Source organism: Pelobates fuscus, chromosome 7 (assembly GCF_036172605.1).
Source record: "Pelobates fuscus isolate aPelFus1 chromosome 7, aPelFus1.pri, whole genome shotgun sequence".
NCBI lineage: Eukaryota > Metazoa > Chordata > Amphibia > Anura > Pelobatidae > Pelobates > Pelobates fuscus.
The window spans coordinates 135,963,821-135,985,248 of NC_086323.1; the positions used below are offsets into that span (position 1 = coordinate 135,963,821).

Sequence of the window (21,428 nt, forward strand, 5' to 3'; positions counted from 1 at the left end):
CACTTTTCGTGTAAGAAGTGGTGATAAGCATGTAGAAAGATATGGCTGACCTGGGTACTCTAGTTATGTAACACGAAGGCAGTTAACGCAGATCAAGTTGCCATCTGTGAATCTGTATATACCCTGTGCCATTCCAGAGATGATTATTCATATTCATAGTAATATATTGTCAGCAAAGCAGTTTCCCTTTTGAGAATTGCATTGATTTGCAGTTTATTCTTAAACATCGGCACTCGAGAGGACAGATGAATTTTCCGAACTGGAAATGTGCATGCTACTTTGAAGTAGCCTTGATTACCTGCAAATTAAACTAATTTGATATAGTTTATATTCATCTAAGTGACTACTCTTGTAACGTAAGTGAGTCTAATGCTCTAGTTTCTGCTGGTATATAATGACTAATGAAACCTCCTGCAGAAAGTTTTGTAATATGCCACAATATCCCGTGATTCGAGATCAGCGGGGAAAAAGACTATATCAAACAAAACATTTTTTATTTGGTTGATAAAACAAAGATAAATTAAATTACATTGGTGGGGGCTGAAAAGGCGAGAGCATGGACAGTTATAATTTAGTAAGAAATTATAAGTATAATGGAAAAGTAGGCAGAGACATAGAAAGGGGTAGTAATAGAGATCGTTTATGTACTCCTTACAATACAGATAGGTTTACATCCTCTGGTTTAGTGAATCAACACCATTATTTACCTTACACAACCCAAAACAAACAAAGCCATAGATTTTGCAGGCATGTTAATGTCCCTGTATTGCAGTTGATTGATTTTGTGCATCTATTAGACTTGTGCATTAATGAGTTTCAGGTGGCTTGAACAAATCGAATTCCTTTTAATCAGGTCCCCAACTAATCGATTTGTCTGGGGTTTACCTGTGGAGTCGTATTTATTGCATACAACGCCACAGTTAAACCCCAGATTAATACATTTGTTTGGGCATAAATTAAAAGCATAAACCAAAACAAAGTGAAAATACAAACAAAAATATCCATGAGTGATCAAACTTGCCCTGTAATTCAAGATTATTTTCTACACACAGTTTGTTTCAGCATCTTTATCACTATATTCTCATATATAATGTATAGATTAAAAGGAATTTGATTTTTTCAAACCAATTGAAACCCCTTAATGCACAAGTCTACAATCTATTGGATTTAATCTTTAAATGATCACACGCAAATTCTTACGGTATGGGATATCCAAAAAATCTGGTTATAACTTATAAATTTGAGCACACTGCTTTTCAAGGGTTTCTCAAACACTATGACCACTTCAGCTGCAATGGTGCCTGGAATCTGTACGTGCAGCATTTTTCTTGCTTTGAAACGCTACACTTACGGAGTTTATCCCTTTATTGCTCCACCTCTGGTAAAGTCATAGGGGAGTCATTAGCCAGCCCGGAAGAAGAGTTCCAAGCTGACTAATGTCAATTGTGTGCATATTCACATCAGTCAGCTGACGCTCTCAGCCAATGCAGAAGAAAACGTTGCAAAACTGTTTGCCCTATTCCTGGGAAAGGGGCGAGGGTAGTCCTAGCATATTAACCTCTACAGTGAGCTGTAGTGGTTATGATACTTGGCTTAGCAGATCTGTTACTTTTTTTTTTTTTTCCATATGTAATTTTTATTTTGAGAATGCATAAAGAAAGAATGGTGGGTGGTGGTAGGGATACAGAAAGGAAAAAAGGGTCGGGGGGTAGGAAGGGGAGGGGGAAATACGGTGTTACAAAGCGGGCTGTGCCCTCCGAACATGACATGTTTATACTCTTAACATATGATTAACTATAGCATTTCAATATTCAACATTGCATCGATAAGACTTATGACATAATGTATGAGTGGTATGTGTCATGTCAGGGTCCTCTGCGTCTTGTCAGGGTCACTCCCCTATTAGGTAGTCATACGTGTTTAGCAATCTGGTCAAGTATAATCCTACAACAGTCTGCAGTGGCAGGTGCTCTGCGTATGTCTAAATGGTGTAGGGTTAAATAGTCGTGTGATAGCCTCTAAACAATAGGATGCGTCGAAACATGAGGAAGTATGGGGAATCCCCCCGACTCTGCTATGTGTGGTAGAGAACATATCTCTCTATTCTCTTGTATGTTATCTAGTTACGTTGACCTCTCCAGTTCTTATGGGGTCTTTCTTGTGTCTCCTGTTATGCCTATATCCAGTCTTGTCATACCCCTTCGCGGTCTACTTCAACAATCAGTATGAGGAAGGGCCTAGGAGATGGGCATGTGCGCAACTAGGTGGAAAGTATAAGTAATCATGAGTGGGTGTTTAAGCGGCCCATTTTCTAAAATCTGTCAGTGGCACGTGTTTTCAAAATCCCTGATTGGATGTTTTACAGTCTAGTAGTCACTGTCGGCAAAGAGGAGTCATGGAGGTGTTTAGTGTGAGTTTGTTCAAACCATAATGTCCAATGTGCCTCCATCCTCTTCTTCTTTTCCGAAGATTCAGAGGAGAAAACTTCGTACCGGTAATATTGGTACGTTTTGTCAATTAAGTCTTTGCGGGTAGGGCAATATGTACTCTTCCAATGGAGAGCTAAAAGATTCCTGGCTGCTAATATGATGATTGTAGCCATCTGTTTGCTGGCTTTTGTCCATGTATCCGGGAAAAGCAGCATAAGGCCAATTAGCGGTGTGAGATCATGGGTCATCCCTGTTCCCTCCTTTATCTGCTCTCCTACTAGAGTCCATAGTGGTTTGACCTTTCTGCAGCTCCACCAAATGTGAGTCATATTTCCTACTGCTTCATTACATCTCCAGCAATTGGGTTGGATTGTAGGGTAAATTTTGGCTAGCCTTTGAGGTGTGAGATACCATCTGAGTATCAATTTTTTATGAGCCTCTATGTGGGAAAAGCATGATGTAGTGCCTCTGAGTGCGTTCAATGATTTGAGCCATTGGTCATTCGTGAGTTCAGGTAGACCTTCCTTATTCCACTGTTTTACATATTGAAATGAGTGGGGTTTATGTCTGTCCATTAGAGCTTGGTAGCATAGGGACAATGTTTTTGGTTTCAAAGGTGCAGATAAGCATCTATTGAGGAGCAGCGTTTGATATTCTTTTTTAGGATTGAGCGTATGTTCTTGGAATTGGACTTTGTTGTCGAGCAGACTTTTTATTTGCAGGTATGGGAAGATAAAGGAACTTGGCAACTTATACTTCTGCTGTAAAACCGGAAAAGGGGATATTGCTGCGTGAGTGCATAGGTCTTTGATATAGCGAATTCACAGTTTCATCCAGGGTCTCATGTCAAGCCATGGTGAGACTGCTGCCAATGCTGCTATGGGAGCCATTGGGCTAAACTTCTTATTATCTGCGTATTCAGCTTGTAAATTGTCCCAAATTTTTACAGTGAGTGCGGTAGTGGGGTACATCCCAAGCATAGTCGGTCTATATTGTTTCGGTGTCCAAAGGACATTTAGTAACGGGTATGAGTCGGTAGCTTCGTCTTCCATATGTGCCCATTGAAAGGTGTTCTTCGGAGCGTGTAGTCTAATGGCTGCTTCGAGGATGGCTGCCTTATAGTAAGTGTGCAGTTTGGGCAATCCCAGGCCTCCCTCTCTCGGAGAAGTTTGTAGGAGGTGTATTGGTAGACGTGGTTTCTTTGTGCCCCAAACAAATTTGTGAAGCGTAGTTTGGATTTTCTTAAACCATATATTTGGAATCTGCAAGGGTAGCATCCGGAAAATATATAGAATTTTGGGGAGTACCATCATTTTAATGGTTTGGATTCTGCCCAACCAGGATAGCTGTATTTTCTTCCATTTCTGGAAATCAGCGATGCACACATTCGGTAAGGGGTTATAGTTGAGTGCTATCATCCTTTGTTTGTGGAGGGCTAATTTCACCCCTAGATAAGTGATATGGTCTAGTCTCCATTCAAACTGGTGTGTATGGCGGAGTAGCTGAGCTGTATGTGACGGTAGATTAATTGGCAATGCCTGAGTCTTGGACTTGTTGAGTTTATAGTAAGATACCCGGCCATAGGACGTGAGAAGGGAAAGGAGCCGTGGCAATGAGGTTTCGGGGTGGCTGAGGGAGAGCAGGATATCATCCGCAAACATGGCCAGGCGGTGTTCCGTGTCACCGATTTGTATTCCAGAGATCAGTGGATCTTGTCTTATTTTATGGGCTAGTGGTTCCAGCGACAGAATAAATAAGAGCGGGGATAATGGGCATCCCTGCCTTGTGCCATTCGTGAGATTGAATGGTGCCGAGGTAAATCCCGCGTTAGAGACTTGTGCGGAAGGCGACCCATATAATGCCAACATTCCTTGTATAAGCGTTGTGGGAAAGTTGTATTTTTTCAGGACAGAAGTCATGTATGCCCAGTTCAACCTATCAAAGGCTTTTTCTGCGTCTAAAGCCAATAGTAAGCCTTCTGTGCCGTGCGATTCCATATGTGACAGTATATTCAGGATTTTTCTAGTATTGTCGCAACCTTGACGTCCTTTAATAAAACCCGATTGGTCGTTATGCACGATTTTGGGTAATATCTTGGCCAGCCTGTTTGCGATCAATTTGGCATAGATTTTGGTGTCACAATTTAATAAGGAGATAGGCCTGAAGTTAGAGCATTTAGTGAGTGTTTTCCCGGGTTTTGGCAGCGTAGAAATATGGGCTTGTAGCATTTCAGGGGGCATAGTGCCCGTTTGAAAGCAGTGATTGAACAAGTTAGTCATGTGTGGGGCGAGGACGTGGCGGAACGTCTGGTAATAGATATTGGTAAAGCCGTCTGGGCCAGGCGATTTGTGCTTTGGTAGTTGAGCGATGGTCTGAAGCACTTCCTGTACTGTAAAAGGTTGAGTTAAAGCACAGCAATCTTCTGCCGATAGTTGCGGAAGGTGAACGTCTCGTAAGAAGTCATCAACGTCGTCTTGGTTAGGTGCAAGCGAGGCATTGTCATTGGCTATGTTATATAATTTGCTATAGTACTGCTTGAACTCTTCTACTATGTCTTGTGGATTGGTAATTTTGTTTCCCTCCTCGGTCTGGAGGTAAGCTATTTTTGATGCTAGCATACGTGCTTTAAGTTGAGCTGCTAGGAGTTTCCCAGCCCTGTTTCCTTCCTTAAAGAATTTATATTTCATCTTTGAGAGTAGATAGGTAGTTTTTGCCAGTTCCATGTCTTTAAGCTTGTGGCGAAACCAACCTCGCCACTGGGCCCTGGAGAAGCCTGTTTGCTAGCCTCCTACCTACTGACTATGGCCCCTGGGTTATTTGGGGCATATTGTACTTTATATGGCGGCTACTGGCCCTTTAAGCACAGTGAATGGTATTTTATTGTACTGCTGCTGGCCCTTTAAGAACTGTCTGGGGACATATTGAGACTTTGGGTAACAATACCCTTTAAGACTATGGCCCCTGAAAACGTATGGACTTTTATTGGGTGTGTATGGCCCTTTAAGAACCGTCTGGGGACATCTTGTAACTTTGGTGAACAATGTCCCTTTAAGACTATGTCCCCAGACCTTTAAAATGACTTGTTCCTGGCTCTCCCCTTCTTGGTTCAGTAAATAGGGCTTACTGAACCAAGTACCACACAGGCGGACCACCCAGAAGCTAAAGTGTGCAGGCAATTTACCTCCCAGGCTGTGAGGTTACTGCAGGTTAATTGCCGAGCGCTGGGTGGCCGCCATTCGGCAGCCGAACACGTGGCGGCGGCCATTTTGGTCATTCGAATGCGGTCAGCGGTGTATGCTAAAGATTCTGTGGAACTAAAATCGGCTACACATTCTGCCGAACACCGCTGACCCTTACCTTCTTCCATACGGAACTTGCAGCTCCAGAGACTAAGTCCCGTTCGAAATGGGACTTAGTCGTTTTTTCGCATGAAATTGACCGACCGCACAGCCCAAATCTATGGAACTGTTTTGGGCAGGAAATTGTGCTTGCGGTCGGTCATAAAGGACTTCCAGCTAACTTTTGATCCACTGGAGGGATTTGGCTGATTTTTGGAAGGGTTTATGTTTGATGTATGCTGAGTCTGAATATGCAACTTTTATTGAAATTGGATGTATGGTTTTAAAGTTATGAAAGTTGTGTAAAAGTATATTTTACACTGTATGCATAATGGGATTATGTGTCACACTAAGGGGAGGGGATGTGTGGGAGGTAACATCTATGTCATTGGTTCTTTTATGCCTCCCCCTGGGTGTGGCCTGTATGTGTGAGTTGGAAATAAAAGCCAGGCTGGAGGAGCCAGTCCACAGTTCCTGTTTTACCCTCAAAGTGATGTGTCGTCTCATTATTGGGGGAAGGATTTATTGTATGCTGTTCCAGTTGACTGCTAGGAGTACAAGCCTATTCGTATGGTTCCTATTCAATGGTCTACAGCATTCATACGCTTGGGAGAATTTAAAGGTTTCTCGGATTCGGTGATTATGGTGTCTGCCAGAGTGCTTGGAGTCCTCAGGAAACGCTAGGAGCATCCATTAACGGAGGTACCCAGTCGGGGTGCCAGGCGATCCGTTACAAAGCTGGGCTTGGAGTTGAAGGATTTTAGTAGTGATATCATGTGAAGGTGATCTTTTGTTGATTTGGGCGAGAGCTGTCAGTTCTGTAATTAAGTTGGTATATTTTGCAATGCGTTGCTTTTTGTTGTAGCTGGAGTGTTTCAGAAGTTGTCCCCTGAGTACAGCCTTATGAGCTTGCCACAGCGTGTCTGTTCGTATGTCGCTGGTGTCGTTAAGTGTGAAATAGGTCTTCATATCCTCTGTAAGTTGCGTAATTAAGGTATGGTCAGTTAGGAGCGTGTCGTTGAGACGCCAAGATCGTCTGCCATGTGTGGGATAGCTTGTTTTGATCGTCAGCATGATAGGCGCATGGTCTGACCATGTTATGGCGCCGATCTGTGCATTGTCGACCTTCGTGATTTGGGAAGTGGGAATTAAGAACCTGTCGATCCTTGAATAAGAGGCATGGCTTAATGAATGAAAGGAATAGTCCCGTTGTTGGGGATTGAGCGATCTCCATACATCTAGGAATCCATGGTTCTGTAGTGTTATGTTCATGAGGGCAGTGGAGCGTAGTCGTTGCTTAGCTGTGTGCTTGTTCACTTTGTTTGTGGAGGTGGTGTCTAGAGTTGTGTCTAAAAGGCAGTTCGTGTCTCCCCCTATGATTATGTCACCAAATTTGTGGGCAACTGCGAGTGTGCATACTTTATCCATGAAGTTGTGTTGATCATTATGAGGGCCATATACATTAACCAGGGTCATTTCTATATTATTAATCAGGCATAATAATACTAAGTATCTACCCTCTTTATCTGTGAACTTTTTGACCAATTGGAAGGCTACATCCTTACTTATCATGATTGTTACCCCTGTTTTCTTTTTTTTGTAGGTGCAATGATATCCTATTGGGAAGCGCTTAGAGGAAAATTTCGGTTGGTGGTGGGTTTGGAAGTGTGTCTCCTGATAGAATGCTATTTGGGCATCTTGTTTTGCTGCTTCTTCTAAGGCTAGTCTGCGTTTGTGCGGTGAATTTAGGCCCTTTACATTTAGGGAAAGGATGTTAAGTGTCATTAGGACATTGGAGTTGGGGCTTAGCAGTAAAATGTTGAGTCACCGTAAGAAGTGATAAATTGCTAGTAGTTTGTTGGTGTGATATCAGAGTGTGACTGGCGGGGCACACCTTGTGAGCAAAAATAGGATCTAGTAATAGACAGTCGAGTATAAGGCCGCTATAGGTCCACCGTGGGAAGGGGGAAAGATTAGAGGGAGGGGGGAAACATGGGATAAAACACAAACTATATACAAAAACATCGTCTCCTGTATGAGACTTGATCGTTAGTCGATTAATAGGCAACATAGCCCATATGTGGGGGAGAGAGCCCGTATCTGGTGCTCAGAAAAACCCAAAGTGAGTGGGAGAAAACTCCTCATTTATGTCCCTTGATCGCATTCACTCATATTTACTGTGAGGGAAGTGCTATGATGGGCTGATGCTAGTAAGGTTAGTACGTTGGGATATTGAATATTTATGTAGTTTAGTGACTGAATGAGTGTGACGTTAGGGGGCAATGGTGTGTAGTTCCGATCATCGGCAACCCCAGCGGGTTGAAGGAACATCTACATGACAATTAAATCACTTAGCTGTATTTGTGGTAAACCATGTATGCGTCAGTTTCATCGGAGACGTATGAGAAGGTGCCTGTTTCGGTGCCTTGGTTGCGGCTACGTCTATTTGAATTTCCCAATCGTGAAGTAATTTTTCCCCATCTTCTGGTGTGTTTAGATGATGTTCCACGCCATTGCGTTTTAGGATGAGCCGCGTTGGGAATCCCCATTTGTATGGTATATTTGCTAGGCGAAGTGCTTTGGTGATTTGGGTAAAGGTCTTGCGGGTCGCTAAGGTGTTTGCTGATAAATCCGTGTATAGTTGGATTTTGCTGTAATCGCCCGGCAGCGGGTGCGTTTTCCTAGAGGCTTGCATAATTTCTTCTTTTGTGGTGTAATAATGCAATCTTGTTATAGTGTCTCTTGGGACTGATGCAGGCAGATGTTTAGGCCGGGGTAGACGGTGGATCCTGTCTAAAAGTAAGGCCGGAGCAGGGATGTTGGGCAGTAACGTTTGGAACAGGGCCCTGGCATAGACCCCCAAATCCGCAGGGCTCACCTCCTCAGGGATGCCGCGGATGCGGATGTTGTTCCGCCGGTCCCTATCTTCATGGTCTGCCAGTTTGTGAATAACTGAGGTGAGTTTGCTGTTCAATGTGTCGTATGCGGAGGCCATGCTGTTGTGGGCAGTTATTATTTCGTCCGTTTTTGTCTCTAACTGATCTGTCCGCTCACCTAAGCCCTTGATATCTGCTGTGATATTCTCCGCCATTTTAGCAAAATCATGCTGTAGTGAGGTTCGCAGATCTGCTAGCATCTTTTGAATTGATGAATCCGTGGCAGGGATTGGAGTCGCTGATATGGTAGTGTCGTCGCTTCGTCCGGAACTCGAGGCCGGTGAAGTGGGCCTAGTCGCGCCATCTTGCGCGCGGCGTTTCGGCGACTGCAGGGCCATAATTTGTAAGTCCGCCGGTTTAGATTTTATTTTCTTTGTCGACCTTTGCGCCATCTTCTCTTGAGGTTAGGCACTGTTAAGTGGGGTAGTTTAACTGGGTTTTGCTCGGCTATTTGCTGTGTAGAACGGGTTCTCTCAGGGAGCTGATCGCCTACACGTCCGTTCCTTTCAGCGGTCAGGCCACGCCCCCCAGATCTGTTACTTTTTAATATTTCATAAAGATATGTATATTTATTTTTTTAACGAAATACTGATCAATGAATTTCCAAAACAATCCAGACATACTATAAGACAAAGTAGGGACTGCTCTGTCTAATGGACAAGACTGAGGTTGACAAAATATGTCAAAAGAAGAGCTTCACTAACACGTTTTGTCAATTCCAGGCACACGTGACGGCAGTGGAATTCGGCCATTGTAGAACCTTCCATCAACCTTAGGGTTGTACTCACACTGAAGCACCAGGAGCTGAAAAGAAAACTCATTGCGAAGATGGCTGTGGGCAGTGAGACACAGCTTGAGGTAAGTAGAAATGACCTTCCCCTGCTCCCCCCGGTCACCAGGCCCACACTGAAACTGTCACTTTTGGGGGTCTTTGCGTAATATGTAAAGAACACAGAAAGTGATAAGTCCACTTTAATACTTTCTATGCATATTCTAGGAAATGTATCTCACTGGTAGCTAATGATACATCAAAGATGTAACAAACTGGCAATTGTCCATAATGTGATTTGTCTGTTAGTGGAATTGCATACTTTATGTTAATCATGTATAAACTGTGAATATTCCTTTGGGATCACAACTCTAACAGACAGTACTTGAGCTAGCAGGGAATTGTGAGAGCTGTAGTCATAAGGAGTCCTAAAATGTTTGTCTGCATTTTAGGACAGAAACAGCTAACCATTTTAGGCTCAGAGCCACTCGCACATAAAAAGGCTAGATCATAATTTAACATGTTTTTCCCCTCGTTAATATTGCATTGGCCGTATGCATTTATAAGCTATTTTAGTATATGTAATTGTGAAGAATTGACAAGGCAATTGTAAATTTTAAGCGGAAACAGCTGAATTAGGAAAATTCTTCAATTAGTCTATTTTTCTGAGTCGGCTATTTTAGCTTAACATTTCCAATTCCCTTCTCAGATTTATAAAGGACTTTAAATCACTTTGATTTACTCACTGTCAGATATGGAATTTGTGTGCTATCTGGCAAGATTAGAAAACAAGGTAACAAAATGCTACTGACAAAGTTACTTAAAATATTTTAATCAGCCATCACATCATGTTATTTAGTTAACACTAGACTTGTGCATTAAGTTTTAAACTAATTGCGCAGTTCGTCAGAATTTCAGGTGAACGAGTCATCTGAATTCTGTAACTCTGAATCGCCATATAACCGAATCAAGAAACAAATAAATAGAGGAATAAACAAGCCGTTTAATTTGTTTCGTTGGTTCGGTGTTATGTCCTTGGCACAAAAAATAAATAAAAAAGATGATGATTGATCGGTAGGAGGACAGTCGCTAAATATTGATTTTATCCACAGATCAAGTGAGAAGTGATCAATAGAGTGGAAAACGGGGGAGCAGCCTATGTAACTGGAAAAATGAGTTTGCCCCATGAGTCTACTGTTGTAGATAGGATTTATTTACTTACAAAATGAGTGTACTGATATATTAAAGTAGTAAGGACACATTGGAAAAGCAATAAAGCTTTAGAATGGGCTGAAATTAAAAAACAATTAATATACCAATGCAAAATGGAATCCGGAATAATTAAAGGGAACTCTGTTGATCTGAAGAAAACTAGTAGGTGGAAAAATTTGGTTGATAGGCTCCTGGCTAGTAATTAAGGTTTTTTAATATAGATGTTCTGCAATGCTCCCGTTGTGTTGGGTCCCCGAGAGAAACACCTACACAAGATGCGCCCATTTGGGAAGTAACTGTATATAAGGTTATAATTACGCTAGTTCCTCGGGAATGTATGTGTGTCTGAGTGTGAATGCTGCTCGGTGTTACCTCAAATGTGCTATTTAGGTAATTTACAGACATTGTAATCCCACAGTGGCTCTTTTTAGTTTTGAAGCATACAGGGAGTGCAGAATTATTAGGCAAATTAGTATTTTGACCACATCATCCTCTTTATGCATGTTGTCTTACTCCAAGTTGTATAGGCTCGAAAGCCTACTACCAATTAAGCATATTAGGTGATGTGCATCTCTGTAATGAGAAGGGGTGTGGTCTAATGACATCAACACCCTATATCAGGTGTGCATAATTATTAGGCAACTTCCTTTCCTTTGGCAAAATGGGTCAAAAGAAGGACTTGACAGGCTCAGAAAAGTCAAAAATAGTGAGATATCTTGCAGAGGGATGCAGCACTCTTAAAATTGCAAAGCTTCTGAAGCGTGATCATCGAACAATCAAGTGTTTCATTCAAAATAGTCAACAGGGGGGGCGGGGTCTGACCTGCAAGCGGAGCAGTCGCATGGTGGATGAGCTCCCACCACACAGACTGGATACAGGGAAATACTGGCTGATACCAGGCCTGAATTGATGCCGGGGTGTGTTACCCATGCTGGGGGCACCCTGGTGAATCACCCGATACTGGATCCAAGTGTTTCCCGCAAGCGAGAACCCAAGATGACAGGCAGCGGCCTGCGGTGGACGGAGCAGAGGTGGGACGGCCGCTCTCCTCGCCCCTACGCCGGAGGTACTGCAATACTGATTACCCGCTCCCCCCCCCTAGGACCGGCGGGGGTGATCCCGGTCCAATCTGTCCTGATAGCGGGGCTACAACGCGAGCTGATGGCAGAGCCTACACGGCAACCCCAAGCTACACGGGCTCTTAAAATGGCGGACGCCACGTGCGCTCAACACTGCCGCACAGACAGCCACAGCATAGAACTCATGGCACGACTCGACGCCATACTCGACGCCTTTTGGGCAAAGATGTCAACCAGGGAGCGTTATACTAAATCACCAGTGCACAAACCCAACGAGGAACCCGTACATACTAGACACGACTGCACTGGCCCTCGACTAATGGGACCTAAAAGATGGCGCCGACGGCGGAGATCCCATCTGCTGAAACGCAAGCAGGCCAGATCTCACCACGCTACGATCACTGCCCTAACGGGCCCACAAGTTCAACCCAGATCCTGCCGGAAACGGAGACCCGAACAGCAAGCAGCAACAAACCAGCCACGATCCCACATGACGCCAGGGAAGACCCCAAAGCACCAGAAGGTGACCCCACTTGCCTGCATCGTCAGAGCGGGCTTCCACAGCGACGGATGGACGAGACAGCTGCTGGAGCCCACAAAGCTGCACCTCGCCGCGCCTCACCAGGACTCTCAACCATCCTTAACATCCTTCAATGCTCAAGGTATCGGCTGACAGGGAACTCACGAACTGGGACATACAGGGGTGCAAGCTTAAAGCCTCTCCTACTATAGACGCTGTCCATACTATACTGACACCTCTGGAATAGAGACTTTCCGACGAGATTGATCTTTAAAGTAATATACACTGTACACCCGTGTCAAGTGTTTCAGCACCTCCATGATAGTCATTCATTAGCATTTCATCTGTATATGACTTAGCTCGCTACCTATGCTTTTTTTTTTTTTTGTCTAGATTGTATTACCAGACAATACCAGTCCTACCAATGATTATTAGGCATGTTATACTACACGTTTATAGCACTGGGCATGGCCTGCATACTCCAGCCATACTAACTAGCTTTACATAGCTACCTTCTTGTATCATATAAGTTTTAATCCTGTTATATGGTTAGATAGGCCTCATACCACAGGCATAAGCGGGGTATGTACTGTTATGTTATCCTATTGTCTTCTTATGTTCACACACAATGATGCATAGCCTGTTAATGACAAGCATATTAAACACGCACGCGCCATGTTGGCCATAGTTTAGCCTTAAATTTCCCAGCCACCCTATCTGGGCTGGACTACGGAACCGCTGAAAATACTATAACTAAGCTGCTCTAGTTAATAATTGTTTAGCCTGCTCGCGAGGTATCGCATGAGACAGCCCTGTATAAGAGACGTCGTATTGTGTCATTGCTCAGCCTGTATACTCCGACCTTACATGACTCTTAGATTCCTTAACCTAGTCTTAGCATGTATTTACGTATCCAGCAACTGAATAACCGTTTGACGTAACCTTAATATTCTACACAAAAATGAGGCTAGCACTATATAGAGATGATATGCCTTACATTGTATTATCCCTGCTTGTTTGAAATTTTATTGTCTCCCTTCTTACTTTCTGTACCCACATACCTTTATGCCTCAATAAAAAAGAGATTTACAAAAAAAAAAAAAAAAAAAAATAGTCAACAGGGTCGCAAGAAGCGTGTGGAAAAACCAAGGCGCAAAATAACTGCCCATGAACTGAGAAAAGTCAAGTGTGCAGCTGCCAAGATGCCACTTGCCACCAGTTTGCCCATATTTCACTGGAGTGCCCAAAAGCACAAGGTGTGCAATACTCAGAGACATGGCCAAAGTAAGAAAGGCTGAAAGACGACCACCACTGAACAAGACACACAAGCTGAAACGTCGAGACTGGGCCAAGAAATATCTCAAGACTGATTTTTCTAAGGTTTTATGGACTGATGAAATGAGAGTGAGTCTTGATGGGCCAGATGGATGGGCCCGTGGCTGCATTGGTAAAGGGCAGAGAGCTCCAGTCCGACTCAGACGCCAGCAAGGTGGAGGTGGAGTACTGGTTTGGGCTGGTATCATCAAAGATGAGCTTGTGGGGCCTTTTTCGGGTTGAGGATGGAGTCAAGCTCAACTCCCAGTCCTACTGCCAGTTTCTGGAAGACACCTTCTTCAAGCAGTGGTACAGGAAGAAGTCTGCATCCTTCAAGAAAAACATGATTTTCATGCAGGACAATGCTCCATCACACGCGTCCAAGTACTCCACAGCGTGGCTGGCAAGAAAGGGTATAAAAGAAGAAAATCTAATGACATGGCCTCCTTGTTCACCTGATCTGAACCCCATTGAGAACCTGTGGTCCATCATCAAATGTGAGATTTACAAGGAGGGAAAACAGTACACCTCTCTGAACAGTGTCTGTGAGGCTGTGGTTGCTTCTGCACGCAATGTTGATGGTGAACAGATCAAAACACTGACAGAATCCATGGATGGCAGGCTTTTGAGTGTCCTTGCAAAGAAAGGTGGCTATATTGGTCACTGATTTGTTTTTGTTATGTTTTTGAATGTCAGAAATGTATATTTGTGAATGTTGAGATGTTATATTGGTTTCACTGGTAAAAATAAATAATTGAAATGGGTATATATTTGTTTTTTGTTAAGTTGCCTAATAATTATGCACAGTAATAGTCACCTGCACACACAGATATCCCCCTAAAATAGCTAAAACTAAAAACAAACTAAAAACTACTTCCAAAAATATTCAGCTTTGATATTAATGAGTTTTTTGGGGTCATTAAGAACATGTTTTTTGTTCAATAATAAAATTAATCCTCAAAAATACAACCTGCCTAATAATTCTGCACTCCCTGTAGGGATTCTATGTTTACATATGTTACATTATTCTAGGCACTGTCTGTAAAAATGCACTTTAAAGACATGTGTCTTAATAGAAATGTATTCATGTGAATATTTGTATTGCTCATTGAGGTATTGTATTTTTTTTCATTATGTTGAAAATTGTAAAATTTGGGGGGAAAAAAATATAAAAAAAAAAAAAAAAAGTAGTGAGGACAATTCAGCCAGTCTCATAGGAAAGCATTCTCAATGCTTTTCTATGGACGCTGGCATCTTCACACTGTGAAAATCACAGTCAGAAGCGCGTCTAGCGACTGTCAGTGAGACAGCCACTAGAGGCTGGATTAACCCTAAAGTAAACTTAGCAGTTTCTCTGAAACTGCTATGTTTACAGCAGAAAGGGTTAATCCTAGCTGGACCAGGCACCCAGACCACTTCATTAAGCTGAAGTGGTCTGGGTGCCTATAGTGGTCCTTTAATAATTGAGATACATTGAAAGAAGCTTTTTAGGTGTACTACAATAGTAATTCTTTGGAAGTGTATAAACGTAAAATGCCTCCATTAAAAAGGTAATTTTAAATGTCCAATAAATATGGCGACGTTATAATGACACACTGCATTCATATGGCCACAAAATCTGTAAACGGACATAATGATTCATATGGAAAAGCACCTTTACTATAGTATTCTCAGATTTGGATGTGTCCACTGTGAGATTTAGTTAGGAGTTGTTTACATTTAATTTGTTGTTAACCCTAACCATGAGTTTGCTTGGCAAAGAGTAACGGACGTAACAGTTTAGCTACACATTGAATGCAAATTCCCCCTAACCAAAGGGCTTCTTCCTATAATCAAGTTGCCCCAAATCTACTATACGTTGCTTGTACTTGATATATTTTTATTGTGTTGTTTTGCTGCTGCAGTCATGCACCCAGCCTCCTTAATAGAGACTTAACTTTTTCAAATAAAGATTATTTTATTTTTTAAAGGCAATATTTAGACAAAAATGCTTGTTAGATCAAATATATGACCCACTTCAAATCTCTCACTTGCAAATTATTTTTTTACTGTGTTATTTCACGGTATGCCTTATTACAATTTGAAATACTCTCATCTTACTATCATTCGGAATGTCAAATTGTGTCATGGGCAAGAAGTGTCATTTGCTCCCACTCCATCTCAATCCCAACAGTTAAGTCCCTCGTTCAGAGTTCTTATCGTTGTCAACTTGCCATAGTATATGGAATCAGAATGGCCTAGTATATGTAACCATTGGAGAATGGGATTTGTCTTTTTGATTTGGTCTGTTTTCCAGTTCTAGAACGATTTAAGTGGATGCACATATGTTCTGTGTTGATACAAAACTGATCTTTGATTAAGCACTTTTAGTTATGCATCCGGCATATGCTGTATTTTTCCAGAACCCCCATCCATTTCCTCTGAATGGAAAAAAAATAATGTATGTGTGTGTGTGATATATATATATATATATATATATATATATATATATATATATATAGATGTGTGTGTATGTGTGTGTGTTTATAGTATATGGACTGATAACTGTTAAACATTTTTGGGAGTGTTGCCTATTTTTTCAAATATCTTTTTTTCTGTTTTTCTGGGCGGTGAGGTTGTTTGTTTGTTCTTTTTTTTTTTTTTTTTGTAAGCAAAACCAACTTTGTCTATATTCTATCAGCCAGAAATTAGTTTGCTGTTAAATTAGAAATACCTATTAAAATATATTTCATCTGAGGTGCTGTTTCTGGCAACATTTACACATGGCAGACACATGGCAGGAGCTGTATGAGGTTTGGGGTCTAGGAGTAAAGTTTTTCTAGTACAATTCGTATTTATCTCAGTTTAACTGTTTGTATACTGCTCCAGATTCCACTATTTCACCCGAAGATGTGCCTGTAGTGTTCAGTGATATGAAAAATGGTGGACATAAGGCAGACAATTATTGACAGCTCTGCAGCAGCCATTGGTTTTATTGTATTGCCCTCTGTGGGCTAGTTGCTCCTCCTTCTGCCAACTACAACATGCAACATGTTTGCACATATAAAGTTTCACAATTTTATATGAGTCACATGTTTCCTCCAATACAGAGCATCATAACACATTTAACAGCCATTCACAAATACCAAATGCCAAACTGTACAGTTATCCCTGCTTCGATGTATGCCTATAGATTCCAATCACATAGCACTATTTTGCCACGATGATTGTATCAATGTGTTCTGGGGTAATCCCCCTCCCCACTCCAAACACACAAACAAGCATACAGACGAAATATTAAAACAAAGTAGCATGAAAGTTCTATGCACCCCCCTCCCCTCCCCACACACACACACGAAAAATAAAAAAATAGCATGCAGGTTATTATCTTTTCTTACCTTCTTTGGGGGGATTCGGGTCCCACACTGACCACATCTGGACGAAAAAGAAGGGAGTCCAGCACAAGATGTAAGCTATCACTATGATGAAGGTCATTTTGACAGTCCTGATCTTGGCCTTGGAGATAAGCCGGACACTGCTTACTCTAGAAAGTGTAGCCCTCCTGTTTGAGCTCAGCCTCAAATTACTTTCACACATGGTTTTCAGCCTAATGTTCTGCCAGATCTTGAAGCTGATAAGCCCATAGCAAATGCTGAGAACAATCACAGGGACGATGTACACAGCTAGAGTTATCCATGTGATATAAGCTTTGACACCCCAGGGTTTAATGAAATCCGATGTGCAGTCATAAACTCCATTCCCTACCTCTTTTAGGGAGAAAATGAGAATTTGAGGAATGCTAAGTAGAAAACTGACAATCCAGGTGAGCAGGACATAGACACAGTCAGATCTCCTGTGCAAAGATCTCAAGGGTTGACAGATGGCTAGGCACCTGTCTAGGGACATCAGCAGGAGCATATAGGTGGAAGCAAACATCCCTACCACCTGTAGGTAAGTGATCAGCCTGCAGAGGAAGTCTGGGGCATAGAATCTGAACGTTATGTCCCAGATGAGCTGAGGCAGAACTTGGAACAGGGCGACCACCAAGTCTGCGATGCTCAGGTGCTTCATGAAAAAGTACATGCGAGAATGCTTGTGTCTGTTTATGTGGATCCCAATTAGGACACATATGTTCCCTGCCAGAGCCAGAAACAAGATAAGCGCTAAAACGGTCACCTCCACCTTGGCGACCTCTTCATTCCTTTTCAGCGGGTCCCTGGTTTTGTTGGACCCTTGAGTCCTGTTCTCCTCCAGGCTGAAGTTTCCCCATGATATGTTGCTCAGAACGCCCGGACAGTCACTGCTGAGGCACAAACCTTCCATGTCCAACTGTGAAAGGATGAAGTTCACTTGGAATCCTAGTGGAACTAGCTACAATGTATCATTCCATAGAGGTAAACATAAGCCCCTTTAAGCCCAGTGACCCTGGGTAGAGGGTATTCCTCTATGTTTGGGTCATCAATGCAGTTCTATATCCTGTTTACAAGCTCAGCTCCATTGATTATGATGATGATGACGAGCAGACAGAGGTGGTCTTTGAGCCCCTCCCTTCCCCAGTGAATTTCAGACCCCCTCCTAAAAATAGCCAAAAATGAGAGAGAAATGTATTCTGTGTCCTTTCAACTAGAGAAAGGCAATTGATCCCACAGCAGTACATGCAGTCATATGTCCCATTTTTGTCCTTGTGTGATCAGAAATCAGAATCCTGGCACAACTGATTAACTGGGTTAAATAGTATTCAGGTCTTGGACCCTGTCCTCATCTCCTGTCTTCAGAACTCTCTGTAGGTTTTGTCTGCACTAGACCCTTCAGCTTGTCCCTCCAAGAGAACATTAAATATAACTATGGTATTCATCCAGTATACAGCCCAGCACAGCCCCCTCCCCACCTCCTGCACCAGTTTGAGTAGCTATCCTCACCTCTCTGAGATGACTGTGCAGGTCCCTCCCTACTCCTGCCAGTCTCCATACATTCACAGGATAAGACCTCTGCTGCTATTGCTGTTTGGGTCTGGAGAGCCTCTTGGATAGTAGTGCCCCCTCAGCTTCACACTTTGCTTGCAGACTGTGAGAGAGTAAGATAGAGAGAGATTAAAGCAGTAAGCACCAGTCACTGAGAATTCACACTGGGTACTTGTGGCAAGGGCTATAAGGAAACATAAGCGGACGCTATAGTCAGTGGCCACTAGATGGCGGTGCAGAATGCGATTCATTAGCTCTTTCCCTCAATGCGGCTGAGAGGGACTGTGAGTCTGCATAGTATTGATGCAAGCGGTAGGTCTGCTGTCACTTGTCTGGAACAACAAATACTGTGGGGGATGTTTCAGAAACCTATATTTATTTATTTTGCCAATTTCAATAGCTAGCCGAGTTTCCTGTGTTGTCAATCCTAGGGACGTTTACAATTGGAAGATCCTTATGCCCTTGAAGGTATAAGTCACTGGTGTGCCCCACTGCTCACATAGGTAGCCAGGAATGTAAGTTGGAACTCAGATGGACCCACCTGTGGGAATTACTGAGGTATTCATGATGATAGAATCTAGCCACCTTAATATGAGCCAATAATTAATGAACATGTATAGATGGGGAAAATGCTTAAGCAACCAGAATTCTATTAACCATGGAACAGTAGCACTCACAATATATGAAATGTTCCTGCTTTTGTTTTTGTTTTTAAATCATTGTCCCAAAATTGTTCTTCGTACATAACCCATGTGAGTTACCTTAATGTGAATATCTATTCAAATACTAAGTGAAGCCAACATTTTCTTGAAATTAACCAGCCCAGCACATCATTTTACGTTTTATATATTCTGCATTGCTAGAAAAGACAAGTAAATGGTTTTAGATATTAAGTATCAAGATATTTTGATACTGGTACATTAGTGATGGGCTCAATTCCCAAACTAACAATCTGAATACATATAAGGGTTTAAAAAAATATTGGCACAGGGAAGCAAGGGATGCCTGCTTTTAACCCTATATTAAAAACACACTTTTGTGTATAGATTGCATTTCAGTTAAAGTTAAACTTTTAGATTATATAAATTCAAACAATGTCTATTTTTCACTTATTAGCCTTTACATAAATATTTGGGGAATAAAAAGCTTTAGACAGTATAGTGTCTTTTATCTTGCAATATCAAACAGGGTGTAAAATATTATAAAAGCCCAAAAAAATTGCTGCAAGAAAATCTCATTACAGTAAGTGTCACAAAAACAGATACATAAAAATGGTGTATATATATATATATATGTAAGGACCCTGAAGGCTTTACTAGAACTACAACTTACTACAAATGACAACAGAATGTAAAAAGAATGTCTGCACTTGAGCATAATGCCTACGTATATTTCTGAATCATATATTTTTTAAAATAACTGCTATAGCAATCTTTGTCATTCTCTATACTTCTGATGTAAGGCTAAGTGAAATGGTCGAATTACTCCTCTCCTTCTAGGAATGTTTACTGTTTAGAAGCAGGGTTAGAAGATATGTTCAGCAAACTATTACCCATTTAATCAGTGACCAGTAGCTTCTTGCAGAGAAATTCGTTCCTCTACAGTCTGGTAATCATTCCTAGAGTATACATGAGGGTGAGTGAGGCTTTTTGGACTAATGGCCATTCTGCAAAGTACATAAAAGTAAAAATATGTATACTTGATTGTGGATGTGATGGAGTTAACTAAGCATCACTGTCATTGTGGAACAAAAAAAGGTGTCTTACTCACTAAACGCCAAAAACAAAATGCAAAATTAGGACTAAAATAGTTCAATTCAAAAATACTCCAACTCCGTTATAATCAGAACGTGGCTATTTTACTCTAAATAGTGTTTTCAATTCATTGTATTTATTGATTAAACCCATCCATATCATGTATTCTATATCATTCTTCTAGATTGTTATTCTATAAAACTAACCTTTAAAATGTGGAGATTATGTTTTGGAACAGATCTCTCCAATCGTATCTTGTGTTTAGCTCTAGAATCAAAGATTTTCAACTATCCAGCTGTTGCTTAACTTCCTTTCCCATAATTCTTTACCAGCGGTTGGCAGGATAAACATTTGAGGGGTTTGATAATGATACACAATTTTTTATGTATCTGGGATTACGCATTAATTGAAAAAAATAAACACCAAAAAAAAAAAAAGTAAAAAGCAGTTCATATTTATTCATTAATGAACTCTGACCAAATTTTACTACCAAATGAAACTGATGTTGATAAGCTCTGGACTGAACCCAATACAAACTGATCAATACTGACTTGCTCATAAATTTTATGGGAATGAAGTCACAAGCAATAATCAAATTAGTCCTGAATTAAAGAAATTAGTCAGACTGCACTACAGACTGTTCAAACAGTAAGCAAAGGGCTAAATATTATTACAATGAAGTGGGGGTTGGCACTGGAGTTGATTCCTTTAAATTGCAATACCCCGTAGGTAGTAGTATTAGCTCTATAAGAGTTGTGGGGGGGTGAGGGAGGGGACTCATTAACCCCCCCCCCCCTACACACACACACACACACTCCTACCAGGTACTTTATCTTAATTCTTATAGTGTTATGTACAGTGCGAGGTAATGGGGGGACCAATAACTTGTTAATAGAGGGTTCATGGAATTCCATTATAAGGTTTTTTTTGTTTGTTTTTTTTCTCTTTTGCCCACTGCTATTTACTGTTTTCTGTCATTCCATCTGCAAAAGCCGTTAAGCAAAACATATCCAAATGTCACCCTCACAGCTTTGTTTAAAACCTGGATATTTTGGAGTGCTCTGCACATTTGGAAAGTATGAAATACAGATATATGTGGATAGCACAGGGATGTCTGATGATTAGTGGGAGATTCTC

The 21,428-nt window shown here is 41.6% G+C and overlaps 1 protein-coding gene across 1 annotated transcript in view; it reads right to left on the reverse strand.

Moving 5' to 3' along the window:
• Positions 1-18,670, reverse strand: part of OXTR (oxytocin receptor) — an 82,284-nt gene extending 63,614 nt beyond the window's left edge. Inside the window, exon 1 of the mRNA XM_063426682.1 lies at positions 16,975-18,670. Coding sequence (XP_063282752.1) covers positions 16,975-17,899 — 925 coding nt within the window. The 5' untranslated portion in view covers positions 17,900-18,670. The remainder of the gene's footprint in view (positions 1-16,974) is intronic.
• Positions 18,671-21,428: the final 2,758 nt, after the last annotated feature.